General features: G+C 45.5%; 1 protein-coding gene across 7 annotated transcripts in view; it reads right to left on the reverse strand.

Annotated features, from left to right (window-relative positions):
* Window positions 1–3,091: 3,091 nt before the first annotated feature.
* The window catches only part of Cobl (cordon-bleu WH2 repeat protein), a 224,887-nt gene continuing 200,250 nt past the window's right edge, over window positions 3,092–27,728 (reverse strand). For all 7 annotated transcript variants that reach the window (XM_048339579.1, XM_048339577.1, XM_048339583.1 and 4 more), the window contains 5 exons: window positions 18,673–18,770; window positions 15,329–17,184; window positions 12,878–12,997; window positions 11,506–11,766; window positions 3,092–4,190 (listed from right to left, as the gene is read on the reverse strand). In XM_048339579.1, the coding sequence (XP_048195536.1) occupies window positions 4,173–4,190; window positions 11,506–11,766; window positions 12,878–12,997; window positions 15,329–17,184; window positions 18,673–18,770 (2,353 nt within the window). In that variant the 3' untranslated portion in view covers window positions 3,092–4,172. The remainder of the gene's footprint in view (window positions 4,191–11,505; window positions 11,767–12,877; window positions 12,998–15,328; window positions 17,185–18,672; window positions 18,771–27,728) is intronic.

A 27,728-nucleotide genomic window follows, 5' to 3' on the forward strand; every position in this document is an offset into this window, starting at 1 on the left:
GGTCCTGGGGTAGCCAAGGATGCCACTGGGGCTTAGGAGATCCTCAGGGAAAGTAAGAGTCATGACACCTTTGTGGACATCAGTGAGCAGTCCCTCTAATTTTGGTCTTGTTCTGCTCCAGCATTGATGGCAAAAGTCATCACCCCCTGTCCTCCCCACATCACAGGTAGGGACTCGAGCTCTATGAGATGGGCTCATTTGCTGTAGGACACATAGTGTGTGATGACAGTGCCAGTTATTTTTAGGCCAGAGCATTCCTTCCTCCCAGGTGATTCTCCAACTCTGGGGAGTGGCCCCATTGGCCCTGGTGGCAGGAGGTGTCTGAGATCATGACAACATAGGGTAGCCAGCCTCTGGCTTCATGGTGTATGGGGCCTTACCTTTGCCACAAAGCAAAGTGGCCAGGAAGCTAAACAGTACAGGTTTGAAAGGTCACAGCTAAGTGAAGACACTAACCAAAGCCAGAGATTTGTCGCTGGCTCTGTGTGCCTTGCTTCCTCTGGGTGGAGTACCCAGCTCTGCCCGTCTACTTATGGAGGAAACCAGGTTATCAGGGGACAAGTCCCAGGGAGTCAGCAGTAGAAAGGCATCTAGGACAAAGAGTGTTGCTCCCCAGAGACACTGCAAACATGGGCCTGGGGACTGTGTGGGGGAACACAGTAGTGACTCTCAGGATGTTTCACATGTTTCCCTTGCCTCACATTCCTCCAAGTCTCTGTCCACATGGACAGTGGTCTTATCATTTGAGTCTGTACCATTAATGACATGGGTTTTGTTTTTGTTTTTTCATTTGAAAGGAATGGGCTCCAGTCTGCTCTGGGCTAACTATTGCCACCTGCACTTACTTACAGGCACCTCAATTGGGAATGGGGCCAAACCACTGAGAAACCACTTCTGCACAGATGCCGAGCCAGTTAATTGCTTCTTGATCCTTCCACTTTGTGCACATTTGCATTTCCACTGAAACACTTGGAGCCTCTGCTTCTGCCCCAGCCCCTCATCTACGTAGAATCCCCCATCTTCTCCCAACTCTTGCCTCTCCTGGGATTGTGTGTCACAACTCAATGTGACAGCACTGCCCTGGAGACCCTCCTTGTGGGCTTTCAGAAAGAGATGCTCTACCACAGCTACCACAGAGCTTGACTCAGAGACGTTCTCTCCATGCTGGCTAGAAGATGGAAAGGGGAGAAAGGGAAGGAAACAGGGAGAGGAAAGTGCAAGAGTGGGAAGGAGGAAGAGATTAAGGAGGAGGAAAAGAGACAAAGGGGAAAGGAAGAAATGGAAAGAGGGAGAGAAATTGAGGTTGGAAGGGAAGGAGAGGAGGAGAAAGGAGGAAAGGGAAGGAAATGGAAAGGAAGGGAAGAGGAATGAGCATACCTGAACTAGGACGCAGCAGCTTTCATCTGAGGGACTGAAATACTTTCAGCATACCTGGTGAGGGCATGGAGTGAAGCCTAACCTAGATTTGTGGGGCTCTGTCCTTACTTCCCTGCCATGTGGACATCTGTCCTGCCAGCCTCCCTTGGCTGCATTATTACTGCTGCCCAAATCAGGTTTCATTATCCCCTGTAGGGGCCTTTTAACTCTTCTCTTCCTGGCTCCTGGTAGCCAGTCCAGGCTATTCCTCATCCTGGAAACAGTATGTTCATGGCAAAAATAACAAATAAAAGTAAAATTATTATCAAGGAAAAGTGTGAGTGGGTCCTCACTGCAGTAGAGCACTTTGACTAGTCAATGTGAGGGTCAGCTGGGACCTCTGAGCCCAGGTTTCCTTGAGAAAATGCACCCTTGCCCCACTTTGAGAGTCTGGACAGCCTATCTCCAACAACCACTCAAGTTGCTGCCAGGCAGTAGCCAAGCTGTAGAGCTACTCTGGCCCTAGAAACTTCTATGTGGCTTGGTGCCAGGAGGCTTGGAGGAGCCCGAGAGGGGAGAAGAGGGAAGAAGCGCCCTGCTTCTCTAGCTCTCCCACTGCTTCCCCCAGAAGGAAGCTGCTGATGGGGTCAGATTCCGAGTACCAACTGGGCCCTGTGTGTGTGCAGTGAGCATCCTGTACAAAGAGAGGACACATAGTGTCCTCAGGATGTCCTTCATCCTCAGGATGAAGCTGATGTGGGATGTGCCCACGGATGTGAGTCAAGAAAGGAGAACAGAATCATGGACCCATGAAAGAGGCATGGGATGAGGGATTCTGCTATACTTTGGGGGCTGGCCTTTTCCTTTTCTCTTTCTCTTTCCCCCTCTCTCTCTTTCTGTTGGTAGTTTTTTGTGCGATGGATATCATAGATTTAGTCTCGTCCCTTTTAAGTTGCATACCAATTTGACAAATGTTTTATAGTTCTGGGATGGCTCAGTTGCCTAGGCCCCCTGTGACCACCAAATTTTTACTATCCAGAGAAGTACAGAAGGCAGCTTGCTATAGTCTGGTTCTAGAATGTACCTAAAGGCTTGGTCTCTAGGCTAGGGCACTGTTGGGAGGTGGTGGCAACTTTAGGAGGTAAGGACTAGTGGGAGGAAGTCAGGTAGCTGGTGTATGGCCTTAAGGGGGTACTGGGGATCACAGAGAGTGCTCTGCTTGGTGGCCTTCATGAGGGGGGTAGCTCCTCCACCATGTACTTCTGTTATGATGTCATCTCAGGCCCAGAGCAACAGAGCCAAATGATCAAACTGAAACCTGAGAATGATGAGCTAAAATACACCAGTACCCAAAGTGTTGGCTGAATGAATCAATGAGTCCCTCCTTTCCATTTTGTAGCATAAAATTCACACAACAGTTCTACAACTTGATCTTCCTTTATTTGTGGCACTAAAAGAAACAGTACACAGCTGTGACTAAGGGAAATTGGCTGGTAGCTCTTGCCTCATGGAGTAAACTCAGCAATGTAACCAGATGCAGTTCCCAGTGTACCTGATGTCTAGGTCAAAAGAATTGGGAAATATTTCAGTGATTCCATCATTCTTTTTGTTTTTTTTCCCTCACTGAGATAACACTTTTATTTCATGAATTCTTCATTTCCAGTGCTTTCTCTGGGATTTTCTCCACATAACAGAAGGTTGTAGAGGCCTACAAAAACCTACTGCACTCGTTAAGCTTTCTTATGAATAAGGAGCACCTGATCTACAAGAAGACTGTCAGAGAACACAAGGGCCAGCCTTGATGGGAGGGAGCCTGTGATCAAACAGGAGGGGCAGAATACCAAAGGGCATCTCTGATCCACTCTCTGTAGCATACAGGTGCCCAGCAGCCTGTTCCTCAGCACTCTTCAAGATGCACAATGCTCCTAGAAGAGCTTCTGTGCTCAGTACACAGGGTCCCCAGGGGTGGCCTGCTGTACTTCATAGCCTGGGGACAGCTGTCCAAGCAGGGACACATGTTATCCCCTCCAGTGTCCGTGTATCTCTGCCACCATCACCACCACCATCACCTTGAGAGGACTCAGAACTGTCCTTGTCCATATGATCCAGTAGGCCAGGTGTGCTGTCTGGCAGTATTTCCATTTTTAAATGCTTAGCTAGTCAGTATAGTATAGTTAGTTAGTATAGTCTAAGACCTTCTGTGCAGCAATAGCCTAACAAAGAGCTGAGGAGTAAGAACCTAGTTGGTTCTGTACAATTATCAAAATATTAACAGGAAAAAAAGAATCTAATAGATTTATTATTCAACAAAGGTCATCTTTGCAGAGTGTTTTACCACTCTTATCCCCGAGCACAGAATATCCTGTAATGGACAATGTGCTGTTTCTGTTGATTTATGCTTCCCCTTAGAACTTAAATGATTTTAAACAAGTGATTTTAACCATTTTTATATGATCCAAATCAATCTATATGGTCCAAAATCAATCTAAGACATGGTTCTTTACTTGGTGCCCAGAAAGCAAATTTGAGTGTTGGGCTCCAGCCTTTGTATCCCCTTAATCTGCCAACAAGAATACTTTATTGGCAATTCCAAATAGAGGCAAATCACGTTTTCTTGGCACACAGCTGCATAGCAACATAGCCCCATCCCCCGTCCAACCACAACACAGGAACACCAAAAATCCACTGGGCGTGCTTTGGCCTGGAGACAAGAGAGACACCGTTTCTTGATGTTCCTGGCCATGCAGGACCCTTGAGTGGTGATTATGGATGTCCTACAGATGAGTTCCTGCAGCCATCTGACAGGTATCTGTGGGTCACACGAGCAGGGGCACCTGCAGTGGACATAGATGCGGTTAGTTATTCAGTGTCTGTACACAGAGGAGGATGCAGATGGTCAGGCAAAAAAGTTTCATGTAAGGTGGGCAGAAAGGTGGAAACGTGGACAGATAAGAGGTCACAACAAATAAAGCAGGTTATGGCAAGCTCTTGGGGATAGGTCCAGGGTGTTTAATATATACTTATTTCATCCTTTCCATATCTTTGACATTTTTCATACAAAATGACATGAATAATCCCATACACAACCATCACCACCTGAATGGGGCTTGATCAACCAATTTTACAAGAAGACGAAGCCTGTACAGGCTTCACATGCAGCAAACCCTGTGGCTGGCTTTGACAAGGAATGTTGTTCTAGGATTTCAAACAAGACTGTGTAAGCAAGTGAAGAGGACGGATTTGCATGGTGGCTGCCTCACTCTCCTGCACAGTTTCTCTCATTTTTCCAGAGCACCAGCATTTCATGGAGCTCACTGTACAGGCCAAGCTTCTCATGATGCAAGCAAGTTCCTGTGATAACTGACACAGAGAACAGGTAAACCTGGGTCTACAGTTTGAGAGGCTTCCATGACTGCTTGGCCTTAGCTTTGGGACTGTGGGAGTACGTTGTGACAGCGGTGTGTGACCCAGCAAACCTGTTTACCTCATGGGGGAAGCAGAAAAGAGACAGAAGGGGCTGGGGCCCTACTAGTCCCTTCAAGGTCACACCCTTTTGACCAGATGACCTTTCACTATGTCTCATCTTATAAAGTTCTACTTTCCAGTGACATCATGATCTGGGTATCAAGTCTGTGATGCATGGGCCTTGGGAGGATACTCCAGATGTTAACTATCCAGTGACTGGGTTCCATGAAGCCAACATGGAGGTTTGCGGAGGGGGCAGCAAGCTGAGTAAGTATTCATGGCTCACAAAGTGCTAGCAGGCATCCATTCTTTCTGAAGAAACCTTTCCACCTTGCCAAGCAAAATTTTTAGGCACATGGGCTAAGAGGAAAATCGGGCTGGTAAGGGTTGTTCCAGGGCAAGACAGTGAGGAAAGAGGGGCGGCTCAGCTTCTGTTCACACAGGCTGTAGCTATGCTTGGCCTCACTTGGCCACCTGGGTGTCAGCACTGCAGGATGCCTCTGCTATGGCATGTGAATTGGTGGCCATTTGGAGGCCTGCAGGGTATGTTCACCAGCACTCGACAGCAATGGTATGGTGAAATTCATACTGGAAAAGCTCTCAGTAAGTTAAAAAAAATGTTTCAGAGGAGCAAGAAGTACTTCCTGACATTCGTCATGAAAAGGGAAAATACAGAAGGACAGCAGAGAAAAGATCTAAGTAGGTAAGAATCACAAAAGAGGCGTAAGTGCTACAGCTAACCACCAATGAAGCTTAAGTCTACATTCAGCACGAGCAAAGCCCTGGATTTGCCACACTGGTGAGTGGCACTGTGTCAGATACCACCACAGATGCCTCTCCAGCCTGCAAGGGACCAGTTTTGGCCTGGAGCAACCACACAGGGGTGTGCAAGGAGAGAAGAAGGCAGTGTCTGTCTAAGAAGGAGGCCATATGCTTTGTTTCATAGCTTAGAGCTGTTGTGAGGAAGTTTCCCTGGCCTCCTATAAGGCGCAGTCTTCCTAAACAATTTTTTTGAATTTTTTTTCAGTGACAGATTGTGACTTGCAAGTGAAGCCAGCATAGAAGGCTACAAATTTACTGATGTTGTAGTTTGCTTACTTGCCACCAAATAGAATAGTCTAGGTGGAGAAAGGTAAAATGCATGGTGATAATAGAAGCGGATACATGGAGGCAGTAAAGACATAGGTAAGAGCTCACTGAAGCTCTCTAGCTGACTTACCTCTCCCATCTTGGGCTCGTCAAGCCTGAGCAACAAAAAGCTTACAGATGGAGCTAGTAGCTGACTTTAGAGGATGCAAGTAGGCCCAGAAATGAAAGACTGGAGAGGCAGAAAACTCCCTACTTTCTCAAGCAGCTTTGTTAAATGGCAACTCCTTTGTAAAACTACTTAAAGACAATAAAGGTATATTAAAAATTAAAAATAGGATTATCCTAGCAGAAGCGCACAAGAGCTCAATAGCTATGTCCATATGAACACATAAGATGATGCTAACTGAAATGAACCCCAAGTTATGGAAACAAGTGGTATGTTATTTTCAACATACCATGTGAAATTATGTTCTTTTTCTTTTGTCTTTCTCGTAGTTTTACCCCTGATATCACGGTAACTGATTTTAGTACCCTGGATATTGCATATAGGTGTATTGGAACTAGGGAAGGGAAAGGAAATACCAAAATTGAGAGACAAGGGATAAAAAGACAAACCAATGCAACAGCAATACTTATAAAACTATATGGTGTAAACCAACTGTACAACTCATGGGGGGGGGGGAATGAGACAGGGGAAGCGGGGGAAAATGAGGGAGGAGAGGTAATAAATTGCATAGAAAATGTATGCACTGACCTACGTATGAAACTGTAACCCCTCTGTACATCACTTTGACAATAAAGAAATGGAAAAAAAAACTACATGAAAGATAAAGGGAATGAAAACAATAATTTATTAGAATAATACTCAGGCATTTCATGAAGTGGACATCAAAATAAAACAATCAACCTTTAAAAAAACATACAGAAGTGGAAGTGGAGCTGTAGTTCAAGTGGCAGAATGCTAGGCTAGCCTTGAGCAAAAAAGCTCAGAGACAGCACCCAAGCCCTGAGTTCAAGCTCTAGAACTGGCACAAGCGCTCTCTCTCTCTCTCTCTCTCTCTCATACACACACACACAGGTGCACATGTGAGCATGTGTTTTAAAAAAAGGAAAGTGGGTGCTTCTAGCTTGAAGTGGATTCTTGGCAAGGTGTTTAAATGATTATGAAATAATGAGTTATGAACACATTGACAGAAGTCATAGTGGGGTGTGTGTGCATAGCATACAATAAATGAAGCCTCTCTGCTCCTTACAATAAATGAACATCCACTCAGTTCCAATTCATGAGATGATGGACAGAACTCCTGGAGCCTATGTTTTGGAAGGACAGACACACTGTCAATAACAACTCAAGCAGCTCTTAGGGAAATCAGAGCTGTGACCTGTTCTCCAAAGGGAAAACCATGTGGTGTTGGGTGGGGGAAAGCTGGGGGTGGGGGTGAGTAAATCCAATCTGGGCACCCAAGGAGCCTCTCAGAGAGTTTGGGGATTAATCTCTATAGGTCTCAATGAGTGGGGATTGAGTGGAAAAGTGTAAAGTGTTACATCTGTGAAACCCCTGAGGGTGGTCCCTGCTTTTGGGAGTCCCAACAGAGAGATGGCAGGCAGAGAGAGATGGCAGGCAACTTGGAGAACTGTCAGAAGGACTCTGCGCAAAAACTTCTAAAGATAGAATTCTGTCCCTGTACCTTGAAGCCATCCACTTTAAACCAGAAGCTAGCAGAGGCTTACATAATAAGTACCCCAAACCCAATGTGATGTAACTGGTTCATGAGTTGGCTCTGTCCGGACATAAATCACTGTTCCCTATTCCCGGGAACTTGTAGTTCTCTTAGGCTTGCTTACCAGAAGGGAGGTTTGTTGTTGTCTGTCCTTTCTGGCTTGGGGCCTCCTCATGGTGTTACATGTCTAGTCATTTCTCACAGGGATTATGGTCAAAGCCAAGGAGCACGAAACGTGAGTGTCGGCATCCGTAACACATGAGTGGGAAAGTGGGCACCTGTGTGCCCTGGCTCCAATGAGTTCTTAAGATGGACAGCAACTGATATCTGGGCACAGTAGCAGCACTGACCTAGGTAAGGCCAAGACAACCAAGTCATAGAATAAAAGCCATAGCTTTTGCTTTTAGACAGATGAGGAGGAGGGGCCTCCCCTGCCACCTATCGGAAAAGAAGAACACACAGGAAAGAGGGGATAGGATTTTTACACTCACTCAGTAACTCACTGACTCATGCTGGTCCTGGGGCTTGAACTCAGGGCCTAAAACTGATCGTGGTTAATTTTTTTTTTTCTGCTCGAGGATGGTTTTCTCCACTTGAACGGCACCTCCACTTCCAGTTTTTTGCTGGTTAATTGGAGATAAGATTCTCTCAGATTGGCCTTCCTGGACTGACTTCAAACTTCAGTTCTCAGATCTATGCCTCCTGAGTATTGAGGATTACAGGTGTAACCTACTGGCACCCAGCTATCATTTGTTCAGAAAAGTTCCTAAGACCAATAACAAATCCTGTAGCCTCCCTTTGTCTCTGTGGATATACAGTGATGTTTCACTGACCTTTCCTAGTGCTCCCCTAGTGCCTGAGCCCCTGGCAGGTTCTCTGCAAGGGTGCATGGAATGATGCACTGGATAGGCACATTTCAAAGATATGGATGTGGAGGGTACCCCTAGGTGTGTATTTCCAGGCCCTCTGAAAAAGTGTATTTAATACGTGGTTTTGTTGTTTATTGTGGGAAGAAGGCAGGGGCCTGAGTGTGGATGGGACACTGAGTCCATTCTGTGAGCAAAGCTATGATCAGATCAACTTGGAGAAAAGCCATTTCTTTTCCTTCTGTATTTTAGCATTTGTATCCATGGGACACCTGAGTTATAAGGAAGGACAATGAACTTTCCCACTTAAATGTGATACTGTAAGGTTTTTCTGCCATGGGCATCCCATGTCCTGCTCTCCTTGCGCCCCATGGACAGGCAGAAATCCTCACTGAGCATTTGGGAGCCAAAGCATTGTTTGCACACCTTGACTGCTGGGGAGGCTCAGCTCATATTTAAAACCTCAGGTTGGTGGCATTTTGCCTATGGTTAGCACAGCTCCTAGAAGCCCTAGTGGTAAAAGGAAGCAAGAGAAAGAACAAGAGGCAAAGTGCCAGGGATTTCCTGTTCTAGGCCCATACAACATACTGCGAAGTACTTGCTGCAAAGACAACACAAACCCCTCAGGTCCATGCATAGCAGGATGGTGCTATCAAACCAACTGGTGAGAAAAGCATCAAGCCATGGCCTGGATCGCAGAGGCTGCCAAACGCCCTCCATTGTTTCTCAACATGGAGGAGCAGGGAGAGAGGGCAAGCCTACAGGAAAGGAAGGCAGGGATACACTTTGAAGAGAATCTCTCATGGGTTCAGGGAAGCTAACCAGGATCAGGGGCACCTGTGCATCTCCCCAGGAAACTGAAAGGACGGATCAGCAGGAGCACCATGTTATTCCTCACCTCCTGAGCCACATTGTCCAGCAGATTTATGTGATTCTACCACAAGGCAGCAGGTAGAGAAGGCTCCTGGCCATTGGGCTCAGGTAGTGACAGGAACTTGACAGTGTGGCACTGTCAAGTGTCATACTTGGCCTAGCTTGCAGCCCCAAATCATGTTGTATAAATTGCTCAGGCATCAAAACCTCAGAAATGCTATTTGCATACTTACCAATTAGCATGTCCTAGAGTAAATGGGGGGGGGTTACAAACTTAGGCCAATACAAAAAAATTAAAATTAATTCTGCTGGGTGTTAAGTAGCTGACAGAAAGCTAAGATGGTGTCAGACATGCTCTCCTACCCTGGCCAGTGCTTTCCAGACCCAGAAACCTTGCCTGTGAGCATGGCTGGTGGCCTTGCTGCCCACCCTGTCCTCCTAGCACACCTGGCTATCCTCACGTGCCTTGAGCCTCTCTCATCCATATCTACTCATTTCTCCCCACTTGCTTTCCCAAAGCACAACTTCCTTTCCTTTGCCTGGCTAACTTCCTTTCCTTTGCCAATTCTATAGGTTTTTCCTTTCTGGAAAGCATTCTCAGAGAAAGGAAGTCCTAAGTTTACGTCTGTACCCCTGTGGCCCACCACTTGTTCACGAAGAGCCTGAGCCCTTAGAGCTCTCTGCATCCAATGTCCTCAGGAACCCAGCAGGTCAGTTTTGCAAAGCTTCCAACGTCAACCAATGAGGTGATGTATATGGGCAGTAAGAACACAGCGTGGCCATTACCCTTATTCTTAGGGACCTGGAATGTGTATCCTTTATCTGTAGGGGACACATTTTTAAGTCTCTAAGCGATGCTGAAATTGAAGATGGCACTAACCCCCAATGCTGTTTCTTCCTAGACAGACACACCTCTGATAAAATTTACTTCTGTAATGAATACATTATGCAAGAGCACGATTAATGACTATAATAAACTAAAACAATGGTTACACACTATACAAATGTTACCTAAAAACTCATCAACTGTTGATTTCTGAAAATTTCCACTTAATATTTCCAGACTGTGGTTGGTTCTGACAGGGAAAATGGCTCCTGAGTTAGCTTGGGAAGCCACAGAGAGTGGAGTTTCTCTGGCTCTGTCACAGGGTAACAGAGCTGGGGACCGCTGGGTGCCCATGGAATCCACACCAGAGAGACACAAACTTTCGCAGCCATGCTGTCAAGGAGCCCCTCTTCTCCTTTGGCCCTTTAGGTTCCTGAGTGGAACATGAAGGGGGAGGGGTAGCCCAGCCCTGCCCTGTGGGTGACCTGCTCTCTGCAGGAGCACATATCCTGTCTCTTGTGACAAAAACTTTTCCCGCAGAGACCTGTGTGGACTCTGTTCACCTCCTACATGAAGTGAGGATAACCCTTAGTACCAGACTTTTCAGTCAAAACTTAAGCTTAGGATGTGGCAATAATCTCCCAGAAGATGAAAAGGAAAAAGACCCCATCATCCCTACTAGCTCAAGTCCCCCAAACTCAGCAAGTAGGCGACAGGGAGATCGGACTGGTGCACATTCAGAATCCCAGACAGAACTCTGAAGTCACATAGCTCAAGTGCCCCTTATTTGAGGATTCCTATTGGCAGGGGCTACCAATTCCACTCAGACCAGGTAGGTAACAGGTATTCAGACCTGCCCTGGATCATACACAGAGAGAAACCAGGGAGGAGACTTCCATCAGGAAAAGGAGGAGAGAAGGTGAGGAGAGTGAAGTGAAGAAGGGAGAGATGGAAGAAGCAGGAAGAGAAGGAAAGGATGGGGAGGGAGGGAAGGAGCAAAGCAGGCAGATAGAAAGGGATGGGGGAGGGAAGTAAGGAGAGGGAAAAGGAAAGGAGTGAAGAAGGAAAAAAAGGGAAAATTGAGGAAAGGAAGGAAGCAGAAAAGAATGCTAGGTTTATGCATTAATGGCACAAGCTCTGGGCTCTTTCTCTGGGTTCTGCCACCACAGTCACCTGGGCAGCACCTCCCATGGAAAGCTGTCTTACTGTTCACCTGCTGAGTGCTTGTGGATCATGCCAAGTGCAGGCTTACTGAGAAGCGAGGCTGCTGGATTCTGGCTCTCCATCTTTCACCCACACACGTGCTCACCTTTCGCAGCCTCGCAGCCCCTGTGCCAGAGCGAATGGCATCCATCAAGGCTTGCCTGGCATCCCCAGAATTGCTGAAGGTGTCCATGCTGAACCTGGATGCCATCTTTGCTGCTGATGGAGCCTGGGAGGCCTGCAGGGGAGGGGCAGGCAGGGCTGGTGGGGGCGGAAGAGTGAGTTCTTGCTGAGGACTTTCTGAACCTGGGGCCAATTGTTCAGCAGCTCGGAAGCTCTGGAGCTCCTCAGAGGCAAGTGATGACACCTAGCAATGACAGGGTTAAAGGATTGGGGTACAGTAAACACTAATGCAATCCTGATCTCACAGGAAATGTGAATCCACACAGGAACGGTAGGGCCCCTGGGGAAGAAGTCATGAGAGTGAAGTCCCCATGAATGGGATCAGTGCCTTTATATGAGGGAACCAGGGAGTCCTTGATACCTTCCATCCTGTGAGGACATGGTTGGAAGGTGCCATCTATGCACAGGAATTGGGTCACTCCCAAATACCAAATCTGAAAGTGTCTTAACCTTGGACTTCCAGAATTGTAAGAAATAAACTTCTGCTGCTTATTAGCCACTCAGTCTTTCATTGAGCCTGACAAAAGTAAGTACAGTGAAAAGCCCTTAAGGGTGCTTTCCAAGATGCCAGCATATAGCCATGCTACCCCTGAATCTCAGACAGTTCCTCTGAAGACAAGCTGGAGGAATCTGCCTGCCCAATGGCTTAGATACCTACCCTTAGGCACTTTGCCAAGTCACAAGTCACCGGGACCAGGATGTGGCAGTAAGGCCTTACCAAGACCTCTCTGGTCTTGCAGCTTCCTGCGGCATATAAGGATAGAACCAGAGGCCAGATACACAAATCTGAGCACCATGTGTAAGGTGTATGCTGAGAACCCCAGGAGTAGTGTATACGTCATGTTATTTCTCACATTCTGTATGTGAAAGCCACTGGTGACACTAGCCTGCCCCTGCACTTGGATCCATGTGGGTTCCTGCAGGTGGGCCAAGGCCATCACAAAGCAATGTCACTGAGGTGGGAGGATGGGATGGCCTGGTGGACTGATTATCTAATCCTCAAGCCACTGGGCATCTGAAGGAAATTGGAAAGTGCCCCATGTAAGGCTTCAAGAGGAGTTTTGATAGAAAGAGGGTAGAAGAGGCTGGGAGCTCTCTCCTTTTCTTAAGAAGTGTCGCCTCCTGAAGAGAGGAGTCTAGATTGGGTGACAACATGCTAAGCAGGTGGGAATGGCTGCTCTTATGGTGGTGTACCATTTATCTGGACCAAGAGAAGCTTCCACAGCCTTGGGTGTTGGGGAGAGGGGTGGGTGGGTATTTGAGACCATCCCATGGTGGGAGGCCATCCTCCTTACCTTCCTCAGGCTACAGGCACCACTGTGCCCCCGGATTGCTGCCAACAGTGCAGATCGCTCACTCTCTGCCTCTGTGTAGGATGGTTTCTTTGGTCCTCCCTCTGAAGTGTGTTCGGCAGTCTAGAATATGAATGGTGGGAACACATTTCAGCCCAAAGACAGGAAAGCTAACTTGAAGGTAGCTTGAGAGAGAAAAACATTATGTATCTGTTGAGGTCAAAATGGGTTCTGTTAATTGGTCACAGGTGCCTACTGAAAGTGCCTGCTTTTCCTTGGTATGTAAAACTCATCCCACAGCCCTTTCAGCCCAGTAGTCAATAAATTACAGGAGATATTCAAGACATTAAAAAAATAGTAGGTTTTGAGTTAGATGATATTCCCCAAATGTAGGCTGGGCTGAGCCTCACTGGGTTAGTATATCTAACTACATTTGCAACTTGAGATATTTTTTACTTGCCACTGTAATCTAAGGGCATATGTATAAGAATCAAAGGTTGTAGAGATCAGGTGTGACAACAAGTTATGCCTGCTGTATGCTGGTTAATGGGAGATAAAGATCTCTTGGGTTTGTCTGTTTGGGCTGGCTTCAAATCTAGATCCTCAGATCTCAGCCTTCTGAGTAGCTAGGATCACAGGCAGAAGCCAACTGGTAAATGCTGTCTTTTAATGTCAAATTGGTCTTCTTATTTATCCTTGCTTTTCACAGCTAGTATGTGTGCCAATGTACAGTTGATGTGTGACTCTGGGCTAGGCCACCTTTAGCTGCACTCTGTTTTCTCTGTGAATATGGCAAAAGTAAAGCCTAATTATTAGCACTGGTTTAACAATGAAGTCCTATTTTTATATGTGAGATAACTAGAGAATGGAAGAAGTGTGCAATCACATTATTCCTACTATGAACAAAAACAGTAATGATGTTACCAATAAAAATGGTAGTATCTCATGCTTCAGTCATCAATGGAGCACATAGATGACTGTGGACTCACAAGACTAATGGAGCTGAGAAATTCTTGTTGCTTAATGATCCTGTAGCCACATCAACATTCTGTAGCCACATCAACATCCTACTTAAATGCATTGCTCACATACTTGAGGTGACAGCATGTAAGGAAGCTAGGAACCAGACATAAAATTGTATGTTAGTACAATTACTTGTACTTCACAGTCCTGATAAGGAAAACTAGCTATTACTGGTTTATACATTCACTGTATTTTTAATGCTTATCTTATGGTGAATCCTTTTCAGAGTTTACTATAAACAGTGTGCCTAGGACGTTACACTGGCAGCAGGCTTGCCATCTTCATTTGCCCCATAATTCTGGCAAAAGGCCCTGTGGAATGACTTGACTTGTGCCCTTCAGGATTGGGTAAGCACACTCTGTGATGTTAGAGCAATGACACAATCAACTTACTAGCCATGTATTCCTCAGAACGTGCACATGCCTCCATTGATAAGTGACAAATAACGGTGCAGGACTGCAGTGTCTCTAATTTTTATTTTTTTGGTGCCAGTCCTGCGGCCTGAACTCAGGGCCTGGGCACTGTCCCTGAAATTTGTTGCTTAAAGCTAATGCTCTACCATTTGAGGCATAGCTCCACTTCCGGTTTTTTGGAAATGGGAGTCTCATGGACTTTCCTGCCCCATCTGGCTTCAAACCACAATTCTCAGATCTCAGTCATCTGAGTACCTGTTAGGATTACAGGCGTCAGCCACTGGGTTTTTTAAAAACCCATTTTAGTGTACTATAGCTTGAATCTTAAATGTGGGCGGAGGCTCCTGTGTCAAAGATTTGATCTTCAGCATGGCACTATTGTGAGTTAGAGCCTTTGGAAGGTCTATCTGTATATCTGTGTGTGTGGGGAGGTGTCTACCAGGAGGTCATAAAGTGGACCCCTGAAGGAGATAGTGAGATTCTGGTTTCTTTCTCGTTCCCTCTGCTCCTGGCCATGAAGTAGTTTGTTGTGTCACATGTCCCTACCCTGCTGTGTTGTGTTTTTATAACTCCCAAAGCACCATGCCAACTGATCATGAACTGAAGCCTCCAAATGGTAATCCAAAATAAACCTTTCCCCTTTTTAAGTTGATTGCCTCAGGCATTTTGTTATAGCAACAGAAATCTCACAAACATTCACTGCTCTAAGACCTATGTTTGAACAGTCCTACACCCTAGCCACTCAACTCTGCTGGGCAGATAAATACACTTTCATTGGCTGACATCTTTTCTACAGGGAATTTGGGCCTGAAAAGCTGAAAGCTATCAACTATAGTCTCTTAGTGATTCTATTCACATGTTCTGGAGAAAGGGGACAGAAATTACAGTTGAATCAGAGGATGTGTTAAACTTGGCTGCTGCTGCTAGTCTTTCTTTGCCTCTCTGATGCTGTTCTAAGGTTCTGGGACATGGGTAAAGAGCTCCCTGCACTTGTCCTCAGAAGAATGCCCTCACTCACCTTTCGGAGCTTGTCTCTCCCTCCTGCTGTGTGGATGGCTTCCATCAACGCACTGTGCAGGGATGTGTCTTTTGGAACTGGTTTTTGTATAACAGGCTTGAATTTTTTCTTTGGTCCAAAAATGCTGGGTGGCAAAGTCCCATCTGTCTCATGGGCATTTGATGCTAACACACTGGGCTTTTCCTCTGTTTCTAGGATGATGCGGCTAGATAATTTTGGAGAGCATGGATACTCACTGTTCCCTGAGACCCAGGTAGAGCCATTCACCAGTGCCCTGCTGGAACTCGGAGCCTCTGCCAAGTGCAGAGGGGAAGGGGGTGCCCTTTCCGGTGGGTGCATGGGGTCAGATGCTGAGCTGGTCTTTTGGTTACTTGTGCTTTGCTTTTCACTAAAACCACAGCCCTGACCCACAGAAATAGGATCCTTCTGGGAAGATAGGACTGGTGGGAAATAGGAGCTTTTGTGGACAGCAGAAGGACAGTCTTGAGTGGGTAGTTTCCTGGCTGGGTAGCTGACCTCCTCTCTGGCATGGGCTCCCACAGCCAACTCCACCCCAGGACTGCTGTGAAGGCGGGCACAGGGCTGCTTCGTATCAGGCTTTTTTCCTTGTGCCTCGGAGTACAGGTTGGGGGAGGCTGTGTTGTCTTTCATAGTAGGAAGTGATCCTACCAGCTTTGGTCCTCGGTCTTCGTGGCTCTTCTCACAATTCCCCAGCTGCCTGGCCACACTGCTGTGGACTTTCATGGGTCCTATCCGCTTGGCAATAGCAGAGGCCACATACTGGCTGGATGTTCTTCTCTGAGGTTTGAGGAATGGGACTTCTGTAGCGCTAGCTGCTGGCACTTTGGTGACCACTGAAGGTGGCTGGCTTCTCTCCTCATCCACAGGGGATCCATATTCTCGGGGGACAGGCTGTTGCTGGGCTGCCTGGAGTCTGTGGTCTTGTGGTGGTTTTGCTGGTGAGGTCGTGGTGGTGGTGTGAGTGGGGCTCTGCTTGGCAGAGTTCTCTATGGGCTGGTCCACGTGCTTTTCTGCTGAGGTACACATCCAGAACTCTTTCACTCTCCCAATGGGTGGAGCTTCTGACTCAGCAACAGTTGATGAGAGGGAGATGGTCCTGCCACCATTCACTTGTGGACTCACCAGATTGCCCAGCTCATCGATCTTAATGGCACCTGTAGAGAGGGACACGCCCCTGTCATAACACTTCATCTCTGACTTTGGAGGAACAATTTTGTATGTTGTGAGGCCATACTTAAGTACAGAGCTTCGTCCTGGTGTGTGGCCTCGCTGAGACCACGGTGGTGGTACCAAGGCTGGTGTGTCATTGTCACTGTCCTTTCTGATGGTTGGCTTTGAATTCACTCTCTGGATGTCCTGAGTCTTCTCAGTGTGAGAAGATCCTTGCACCTTGCCTTTTCCCTTTGCACTTAGGCCATGTATGTAAAGTTCTGATGTAAAAGAAGTCACTTTCGACCCTATTTCAATTGAATTCCCATCCTGAGAGGTGTTGGGTAAGGGGGATTGAATTCCTTTTGTGATGTCCTGGGATGGAGGGCAAGGTTCAGCTCCTTCTTCCAATCTCCTTCCATGTGGCTGGCTATTCTCAGGCTGAAATGGGAGTGGGTGAGCACTTCTGCTGGTAACATCCCCCTTGTCAATAGAACCAGCATTGTTGTTGCCATTGGACAACAGCCCTGAGTCCACCGGATCATCAGAAACTTCCCCAATGAATGTCACTGGGATTGTATCCGTGTCACCATAGTGAATTATGGCTTCTGGCATGCAGTGGTTGGACACACCATTTATGGAATTGGTTAAAGAGCTGAGGTCTGATTCAAAACTCTCCTCCATTTCTACAAAGAAGGGGAAAAACAAGTCATTGATTGACAATGTTAGTGGCATTCCCATGAAAAAGCTTAGTGTAATCACGGCCAAGACTTTGATTTTCCAGAAGTTACTTTTGTGTATGTTTTTTTACATGCATGTTGAAATACTATTTTGATTTACAGTCTATATATGTCTGGGGTCAGACTCTCAACTCTCGATCTGCAATTTAAGATTTGTTTAAGGATGTGATGTTTCAAGGTAAGGTGCTCATTTTGCCAACATTTTTGAACTAACCAAGAGATTTCTAACTGTAAGCATCTAGGAAAGTCTGTCCTCCCAGGAATATGGTGGCAAATGTGGGGCTTGGGCCTTCATGTTTCTTGTTTCACCAGAAGCATGGTAAGATATGTGGGATAACTTTCTTAAAGAGAGAATGACTGTCTTGAATTCTTCTAAATTACACAGACTCTTCAAAGCAGTAATGGTATAGTAGGTCATGTGGCCACAGGCTGTGGGACCCTGCATAGCTGGTTCAGATCCCCAGATCTGCTAACCCTACACTCAGGACAAGAAACCAGAAAGCAAGTCTGACAAATATTACTGACTAGTTTTATGGTGTGTTTTCTTCTTTCAGATACGCTCAAGATATAGTTTCTACTTAATTTTCACTGTGTGCCTTAGAGAAAAGAATATGCCCTTTGCTTAAAAGACTTATTTGTTTACTGAAATCATTTGCATCTGCTTTGGCCTTACAGTATTATTTTCTAAAAATATATCAATAGAACAGAAATCCCTTGAGATGCTCCATTATCAATGATCAATGGGCTTACTCAGGACAAAAGGTTGTGCTGTTCCCACTGCCATGTACTAGCAAGTAAAGAGTTGTGAACCCAGAAAGATACCTTCTTTTCTTTGTGCCATCTGTTTTTCTATAGCTCATTTGAGTGTTAATCTGTGTGGAGTGTGTGTGTGTATGTGTGTGTGTGTGTGTGTGTGCTGGTAGTGAGGCTTGAACTCAGAGCCTAGCCTCTGTTGTTACTTTTTTTCACTGCAGGCCTGGTGTCCTACCACTCGAGCCATACCTCTACTGGCTTTTTGGGAAGTTTACTAGAGATAAGAGTCTCAACTGCCCAGGCTGGCTCTGAACTGTGATCCTCAGATCTCAGACACCTGAACTGCTAAGATTACACACATGAGCCACCAGTGTGTGGCTTAAAATACCTTTCAATATGAAAATTTAGTATTAGTCCCACTGTATTCTAAGCAGTCATTCAGACAGTTCCTCAATACTGCTTACAGATCCTATGAAGAATAGTCCATGAAGACCGCTCTGCCATCAAGGCCAAGCTCTCCTGAGAGCTCAGTCTCCCATCTAGGCTTCTCTCCACATGGAGCTTCACATTTGTCTGAAGACATCTCTGCCATTTCATTATACAAGAGTATACCCAGAAAAAACGACCAGCAGTATCTATTATTACAATGAAGTATCAAAATACTAAGCGGTGGCATCTTACCTTCCAGGTCTTCATCAAGTTCTGCCAGGGTTCTATGGAACTGCCCTGTAATTAATAGATCTTCATCATCATTTGAGGGAATGATGGCATTCTCATTTCTAGAGATGACAGATGAGAAAAGAAGAGCATGTATTTATGCTGTCACTGACTTAAAATACTATCAGAAATACGAGGACAGGACACCCATGTTCAAACTCAGGCTTCAGATAGTCAGACCATGGTTGTCCTTGGAACTACTGAGACACAGATTGCATGTGATGTGTGTGGGGAGAGTGTGGCATATGGTTTGCTTGGGTTGTGTATGTGTGAGTGTGTGGGTATGTTGTCTGTGGCATGTGTGCTGTGTACATGGCATATGGTGAGTTTGGAGTGTGTACATATGTAGACTACGTTATTTGACTTGTGTGTGTGGTGCTTTATTTGTCATGTGTGCTGTGTATGATAATACGGTGGTATGTTTGGAGCTATCTGTAGGAGTGTGATGTGCATAATACAGGGTATATTTAGAATATGTCAATGTTAGCATCCCATAACCACACATAGTTACACTTGAGTCTGTATCTAGAGGTCTAAGCTTCACCATGCTTAATAGAACAAGTTAACGTGCCCTATTAGGACTCATTGAGCTGTTCCTGAGAATTTAGCTATTTCATGGTGTTCCTCAAAGTCCTATGGATGAAGGCTATCTGGCACACAGAGCCTTGCACAAAGAGGCCCTTGGAAAGAAGCGCAGGAGATCTTCCTGAATCCTGCAACTTTACATGTTCATGCCTCCTCTGGGCCCTCCTGAGCAGTGACCAATCTGCCACATCCTGAAAGGAAACATCTCATGCCACAATAAAGTTCTCTCATAGATCTGGGGATATGTCTCCTTTTCACACTCCAGATTATTTCCTGTACTAGGTGGGTAATGGAGGGGACAACAGGAGTTTGGGGGACCTGATCAAATAATTCAATGAGCTATTCTCCAGGTTCTTCCCTTGAATACATAAGACAATGACAAAGGTCACAGTATGAACAGAAATAGCTCTCATTCTTGACTCTCCTCTCCTGTGTCTTTCCCTGAAATGTTTTCAGAGACCCAGCAGGAGGAAGCTCCCAGAAGCATGGGCCTAATGACTATGCGTTTGGGCCACAACAACATAGTCTCATATGCTAGGCTCTGGATTGTGTTCATTAGTATAATTTTATATAATCACAACAAGTTATTTCTAAGGTGGGTGGTATATACAATCATCATTGCACAGATGGGGAAACTGTACAGAGGGACCAACAGAACTGGGCAAAATTTCACTAGGATTTAAGGCCCTAGTAAGGAGGACACACTTTGCCAACCAGGCATCCTGGACATGTCTGCCCCCAGACAAGGCATCCCTGAAGATGGCAGCCCGGGTGCTTAGGACAGTAGAATCTTGCTGTATTTGCGTCAGAGGAACAGTGACATCTGTGAGACAACTACTGCCAAAACAATTTGAAAACGGTCTTTGCAGGGGCTCTTGCCTTTGGTTTCCTGTTGTGCAGAAAACACAGGGACATGTCTATGGAAATTGTCTTATCTTCAGTAAAAGCTGATTGTTAACACTAAGGACAAATTTCCCTCATTGCTAATCGGGCCCAGATAATGATGCATGAAATATGCCTTGCACAATCCTTACTTACGCTGCAAAGTTTTTATTCTGATAAATGAGCCTTTCTTTCTTAGTGACTATGTCCATGCGGAAGCCAGGGACTAGCTCCAGGATCAGCCTCAGCTAATATCCTCTGACAGGCCAGACAAAGGGGGCTGGTTGAAGATGTGTGTGCGTGTGGATCAATTTATAAGGACCACAAGAGATGTGCAAATGTCCTTCCTATTGCTTTGGACTTTTTTAATGATCTGAATGCATTTTGCTAAGGTTTTTTTTTTCTTTCATGAAGTTCAATGGAATAAATTTAAACATTTAGTAAAATACATGGCAGAGGAAAAAAAGGAAATTGACAGACGAAATAGTATTTGAGATTGAAAACAGAAAACTTAAAAAAATCTTTAAGTAGCTGTGATTTCAATTCAGTATGTCAATTTATAAGTACAATGCATCTTGATCGATATCATCCCTTTATTTACCCTCCCCCATCTCCCCCAACCTTGGTTATCCCTTCAAATTTCCTAGTTCCATTTTCACCTATTTCCATTGGATATTATGACTGCATTCTCCCACCTTTCCTCTCTTCACTTATCTACCCTCCTTACTTCCCCACCACCTCAAGTTCTAGCTTCCTGTTATTCATTTTGTTAGACTGTATAGTTGTTCAAAGGAATTATACCATTCGAATTCTCCCTTGCATATACCATTGTTTAGTTAACATATTTGTGTGTATATTCATATAACCCAAATTTAGAACTTTTAAAATGCTAACTCTTACTATAGAGAGCTTAAAACTTAGCTAATTACAATTACATACTGCTACTTTTAAGAATTTGCTTTTAAGTATATGCATGACCACATAACCATATTAGACCTCGATAAGAATGATATTAAGAAGCACTGAAAACAACTTTACTATCTAAAAAATGTCACTGGTTTTATAAATGCTGAGCTACAAAACAATTACCACTTTGAGTTAATGAAGCTAAAATAGATCTGACATTCACACTTGTTCTTACTGATTGTAACTGGGGAGTAAATGGAACTAGACATCAACAAACAAGGGAAAATCAGTTTATCTTTGTAACAGTATTGGTTGTGCAATGGTCTCCATTTTAATGATTTATCTTAAGGCAATAATTCAACAAATGGAAAATATAAATCTATTCCTGCTTCTTGTATTGATGTGAAGAATTCTTAAAAACACTCAGCAGTAGGTACAGACATGAAATATTCTCTGCACAATCTGTTCCAACATTGCAAAGTTGTTATTCTGGAGAATAAACCTTGCTTTCTAAGTGACTAAATAGATCCAGGAGCCAAGAAGGGGCTTCAGGATCAGCGTTAGTGAAATAGTTAAAGTTTAGTAACTTAGCTGATCATTCAGTCTACATATTTCTATAGGCTTCCTCTAGTGTGTTATATGAAGAAAGCAACACACAGAATTATATGTTAAGATAATTATGACATAAAAAAGAGAATGTGCCTGTGTGAAAGGGTAAGGTAGAAACTCAGATAGCAACAAACAAACCAGCTTGACATACTCTAAACGGGGAATTACGGTGAATATTTTATCCTTTTATTTTAGGATTGTTTTTATTAGGAAACAGCTTGAGTGATAAAGATATTGTGTGTCTGGAGCTCCATTGGCGCAATCGGTTAGTGCGTGGTACTTATAAGATATTGTGTGTGTGTGTGTGTGTGTGTGTGTGCGCGCGTGCTAATGTTTTACTATTGAGCCACAGACCTTTTCTAGCTTTTTGGTGGTTAACTGGAGATAAGAGTCTCATAGACCTTCCTGCCAGGGATGGCTTTGAACCATAATCCTCAGATCTCAGCCTCCTGAGTAGCTAGGTTATAGGTGTGGGCTACCAGTGCCTGACAATAAAAACATGAAATGTCCTGTTCCCTTCTATCTTTCCTGCTCAGCCCTCTTTCTTCTGTATGCCCCTTGGTGGCTGTCACTCAACCTCAAGCGTTGGAGCATCCACACTCTTTCATGGTCCTCCCTGGCTCTCTAGTGTAGATCTAGGTATTTAGGACCCTGTCTGCCCAGGAAGACAAAGTGGAACACATACTAAGAGTGACTAGCCTGGATGCACTGTGCAGTGAAGGGCAGGAGGGTCCTGCACATGGGAGTCGGGCCTTGGGTTGGTGTGTCTCTTAAGGGCCTGGCATCTCCGAGGAAGGGCAGAGTGAGTCCTATCATCTCTTTTGCAGCTTGCTTTCTGTCGTGTAGTAACTCAGCGGTGACATATTCTAAGCCTTCAGCTTCTGCATGAATGGGTTATCTAGTCAAAACCAAAGCCAGCAGACATTTATGTATTTTTGCCTTTCAATCTAAGATTTGCAGGGGAAGAGATTTAGTGATAATTGCTTTTCTTCCCCAGTCCTACCCACTGTCTTCCCCACAAAGGGTTATTGATGGATTATATCCATTCCTTCCTCTTTGTAAAAACCACTAGATTCCTCTGCCTGCTCTCTGGGCGTGGAGGACAGCTCCCTGTGGGCACAGCAGGAAAGCCCAAGGCATGTGTCACTGCAGAGTCAACAGTGGGCAGGAAGCCATGTCTCATGTTGTCACAAAGCAAAAGTGTATAGATGTTTCTCTCCTGGGTTTCCTTCTCCAACCCCCCAACTATGCCCAACAACCCATCTTCAGACATGCTTCTTATGACACTTTGTTGTGGCTGAAGACCAAGAAAGTAAAGCAAACAAATAGAGGGCAGGCATTTCTCTATCAGGCTGCACATGCTGACTAAACATTGCCAGAGCTCTTTTCTCCCAGGGAGTGGGAGATGCTGCAGAGAATAGAATCACACTCAGCCAGCTGCTTCCCAGGATATTAGGCACTGAGGACTTCAGCCTGCTCAGAAAGTGACTCCTGTGCCCAGCCTTTGGGGGTTCTGAGGGGTGCAGCAAAGGGGGCTGCCTGGCCTCACACTTGCCCACCCAGGTCCCTGAAAAATGAGAACACATACTTTAAGCTGTCCCATGAGCACCAGGAGAAAGAAGAGTTTGGGGAATTTTTGTTTTTGTTGAGTATGGGGAAGAAAAGGAGATTCTTACCCATGTGAAATTTATATAAGATCTGCTCAAAGCCTATTAGGTCATGGGTGGTTTAGAAGTGGTTAAATGAGTTTCTGTAAGAAATGTATACAATGGCAGAATGAATGAAAAAGAAAAGTCTGAGTGGAAAAGTCTGAGCGTATTCAGGGAGTAATTTAGTTCTCTGATGACAACCCTGTGGTTTCAAAATGATAACTAGATGTATAAAGGCAAGAAGCTAGAGAGCCCCAAGCAGAAGATGTCAGATAAGTCTAATTCCTCATTCTCCTTATAAGACTTTCTGTATTGACAAAGCATAGATTTTGGCGGGATAAAAGATATATAATTTCAGGTCTGGGAATATGGCCTAGTGGTAGAATGCTTGCCTCACATACATGAAGCCCTTGATTCAATTCCTCAGCACCACATATATAGAAAAAGCCAGAATTGGCACTGTGGCTCAAGTGGTAGAGTGCTAGCCTTGAGCAAAAAGAAGCCGGGGACAGTCCTCAGGCCCTGAGTTCAGGCTGCAGGTCTGGCAAAAAAAAAAGGGCGATATATAATTTCACATGGTAAATTAAAAATAACAACAATGAAAAATCACTTAGCATCGTCTTATGTGTTCATATGTATAAATTTGGGCTATTGTGATCCTCTGCTAGGACTATCTCAGACATATACTAATTATTGCCAGTGAGAGAAACCAGAGGGTTTATGTTTCTTTGGGTCTGGCTCATTTCACTTAGTAGGATTTTTTTTCCAAGTCTTTCAATTTCCTTACGAATGGGGCAATGTCATTCTTTCTAATAGAAGAATAGTATTCCATTGTGTACATCACCATGACAATAAAATTAAATTAAAAAAGAGATATATAAATCTATCTATACATAGAAAATTGACATTCTTGTAGTTACTTTTTAAAAAGACCATATCAAGATTAGTTACTTTTATTTTTTATTTTTGCAGGTACTGGGACCTGAACTCATGGTCTTGGTCTCACTTGGCTCTTTTTGGTCATGGCTGGTGCTGTATTGCTTGAATCAAATCTCTACTTCTAGTTTTTTTTCCCCTGGTTAATTGGAGATAAGTCTCTCATCTTCCAGGGCGGATTCTGAGCCTTGGTTCTCAGATCTTAGCCTCCTGAGTGTCTAGGATACTGAGCATGAGCCATCAGTATACAAAACAGTTTTATTGTTTATATCTATGTGTATGATTAATATAATCTTTTCGTTGTGTACTGGATTTAGTGCTTTTTAAATTTTTAAACATTATTTTGGTGGTAGTGGGGTTTGAATTCAGGACCTAGTATTGAAGAGCCAGAGTGAAGGCCCAGAGTAACTCCATACTGTACTAAGACCCCATTCTGTACCTGACTGACCTTACTGTAAGCTCTACCCCCCACCCTTTGCTTTTCAGTAAAGACCATAAAATGTCCTGGGACAGAGAGTTCTCAGAAAAACCATAAACACCCATAAGAGTGACCGGCAGAGAAGAAAAACAAGTTTTGGAGTTACTCCAGAACTCCCCCACTCAGGTGTGGTTTCCAGTATCTAATTAAAACCCTGCAGCTGTGCACCCATCCCCCTTGCTACACCCCTATGGCTTAACCAATCAATTTTAAATGTGTCGTGTCCCTTGATCTGACCAATGACCCTTTCCAGATTCCTTCCCACCACCAAATGCGCCAAACATGCTTTAGATTTTATAATTTTCCCGCGGTGTGTGTTGATTTCTTGAAAGATGCTATGATGTATGCCAAGTCCATGCCTTCCCCAAAGAATGTGTAAAACAGCTGGAAGCCCTAGGCTCAGGGCCTCTTAGCATCATCAAATTACTGAGTGTGTGGAGGACCAAGCTAGCCCAAAATAAACGCTCTTTTTGCTGCTTGCATTGGTCTTGGTCTCTGGTGGTCTCTCGGGGGATCCAAACTCGAGCATTTCAGTATTTGTTAGGTAGGCCCTCCACACTTTCAACCAGGCCCACAACCCTTTTTACTTTGGCTGTTTTTCAGGTAGTAGGTAAGATCTTGTGTTTGTGCATTTCTCTGCCCCACCCCCACTCCCAGGAGGCCTGGATCATGATCGTTGTACTAGCACCTCTTACATGGCTGAGATAACAGGACTGAGCCACCACACCTAGCTTTTCTATTGAGATTCGAGCCTTGCTAATGTTTTGCCTGGAATGGCCTCAAATCATGATCCTCCTGATTGCAGGCCCCACCCTCTCAGATGACTTGAAGTCATGTGCTTTGTGGTTGATGGAGGAACTGTGCGTATGCCAGTGCTGATGCTCGAACTCAGGGCCAGAGCGCTGTCCCTTAGCTTTTTCTTTTCTTTTTTTTTTTTTTGGCCAGTCCTGGGCCTTGAACTCAGGGCCTGAGCACTGTCCCTGGCTTCTTCCCGCTCAAGGCTAGCACTCTGCCACTTGAGCCACAGCGCCGCTTCTGGCCGTTTTCTGTATATGTGGTGCTGGGGAATCGAACCTAGGGCCTCGTGTATCCGAGGCAGGCACTCTTGCCACTAGGCTATATCCCCAGCCCCGTCCCTTAGCTTTTTCACTCAAGGCTAGTGCTCCACTGAAGTGCCAGACTTTGAAGTCAGGCCCCACTTTACCAGGCAAACCCTACTTTACCATGCGAACTTGAGATAAGCAAGCCCTGTGAGCAAACCCAGGACAAGCCCATTAGGGCCCAGTCGGTCTAGAACTCTAGCCGCTGGGAATGCTTAACTCTGACTGCCCCCAGAGTGCCTCGAGCCCTGAGCCAATCAGATTTGTACTTGTGTCCTAATCTTGCTTGCTTGAACACCTGATTGTTGTAACTTTGTTTTTTGCCTTTATAAGCCCTGTGTAATCACAGCTCGGGGCTCCCTCCTAACCTCTGCTGTGTTGATGGGTAGGACGAGGCCCGAGTTGCAGCTCGCTTGAATAAAGCCTTGCCTTGCTTTTGCATTTCGGAATGTCTGAGTCTCGGTGGCCTTCTTGGTGGTCATCTCGCGACTTGGCACAACATTTGGGGGCTCGTCTGGGATCGCCCCCAGAGACCCCAGAATTCGAAGGTAAGGAAACAGCGCTGTTCATTTGTTTATTTGTCTTGTCCTGTAATTTGTCTGTTTGTCTGTTTTGCTTTTGCTTAAAGGGGTTCTTTAAGGGGTTGTCGAAGCAGACGCGCTTACTCAGCAATCCCTGGGAGATGCCCCTGACTCTGAGTCCACTTGGGTCCACTCCTCCTGCACTCTTGTGGGAGGTTGGGCCAATTTAGGTCTGCTCCTGCTGCTTAGCAGGAGAAGGCTTGTGGGCCAACCTAGGAGACTCTCCACTCTTACCTGAGTCCACTTGGGTCCACTCCTCCTGCACCCTTACGGGAGGTTGGGCCAACTTAGGTCTGCTCCTGCTGCTTAGCAGGAGGAGGCTTGTGGGCCAACCTAGGAGACTCTCCACTCTTACCTGAGTCCACTTGGGTCCACTCCTCCTGCACCCTTACGGGAGGTTGGGCCAACTTAGGTCTGCTCCTGCTGCTTAGCAGGAGGAGGCTTGTGGGCCAACCTAGGAGACTCTCCAACTCATAACTTTTCTTATTCTCAGGCCTGTGTGTTTTTTTTTTTAATTAGCCTTCTGAACTAAACATCTGTTCAGAGCTATGAGTAACGTTCTACCTTGGGGATCTCCATCTAGCCCCCTAGATTTGACCCTAGCTCACTGGAGGGAAGTCAAGGAAATAGCTCAGAACCGAGGTGTGACCCTTAAGGAGGAAAAATGGATCACCCTGTGTAAGTCAGAATGGCCCACCTTTGAGAGAGCTAATTGGCCACCTGAGGGGAGCTTTAATATAGTTAAGATCAGTATTTTACAAAGCCTAATCGACGCCCCTCATTCAGGCTATCTAGACCAGATTCCCTATATAGACACCTGGAGGGAACTAGTTGACAGGGACACTTCAGTTTGGGTTTGGCCTTTCTTACCGACTCCCTCCTCCACTTCTTCCCCTACCCCAGTATTCACGGGGTGACAAGAGAGAAACCAAGAGGGAAGAGAAGAAATTGTGCCCACCTGTCCTCCAGGGACAGGTGGAAGCATGGAGGAAGCGTGGAGGAGGAAATGCTTCCCCCTCCATACTCCCCACCCCAGTTACAAGAGGACTCTGAGGAAAATGTTTCAGCTGTGCCCTCCACTCTGAAGGGCCCCGCCTAGTCCTGTCTCTGGCAGCCCAGGGCACGGAGGCGTCAGCCCCGAGTCCTGATCCAAAGCTGCCATGGACAGGGGCAGACACGGGGCCAGCCCAAGCCATTCGCGGGTGGCAGGGAGTGACTGCACGGTGCAGCGCTGTCGTCTCTGTGTTTATAAGTCTGACAGTCTCTTTTGTGTCAAACCTGCATAAATGGAAAG

The sequence above is a fragment of the Perognathus longimembris genome, chromosome 2 (genome assembly GCF_023159225.1).
Source record: "Perognathus longimembris pacificus isolate PPM17 chromosome 2, ASM2315922v1, whole genome shotgun sequence".
In the NCBI taxonomy this organism is placed as follows: domain Eukaryota; kingdom Metazoa; phylum Chordata; class Mammalia; order Rodentia; family Heteromyidae; genus Perognathus; species Perognathus longimembris.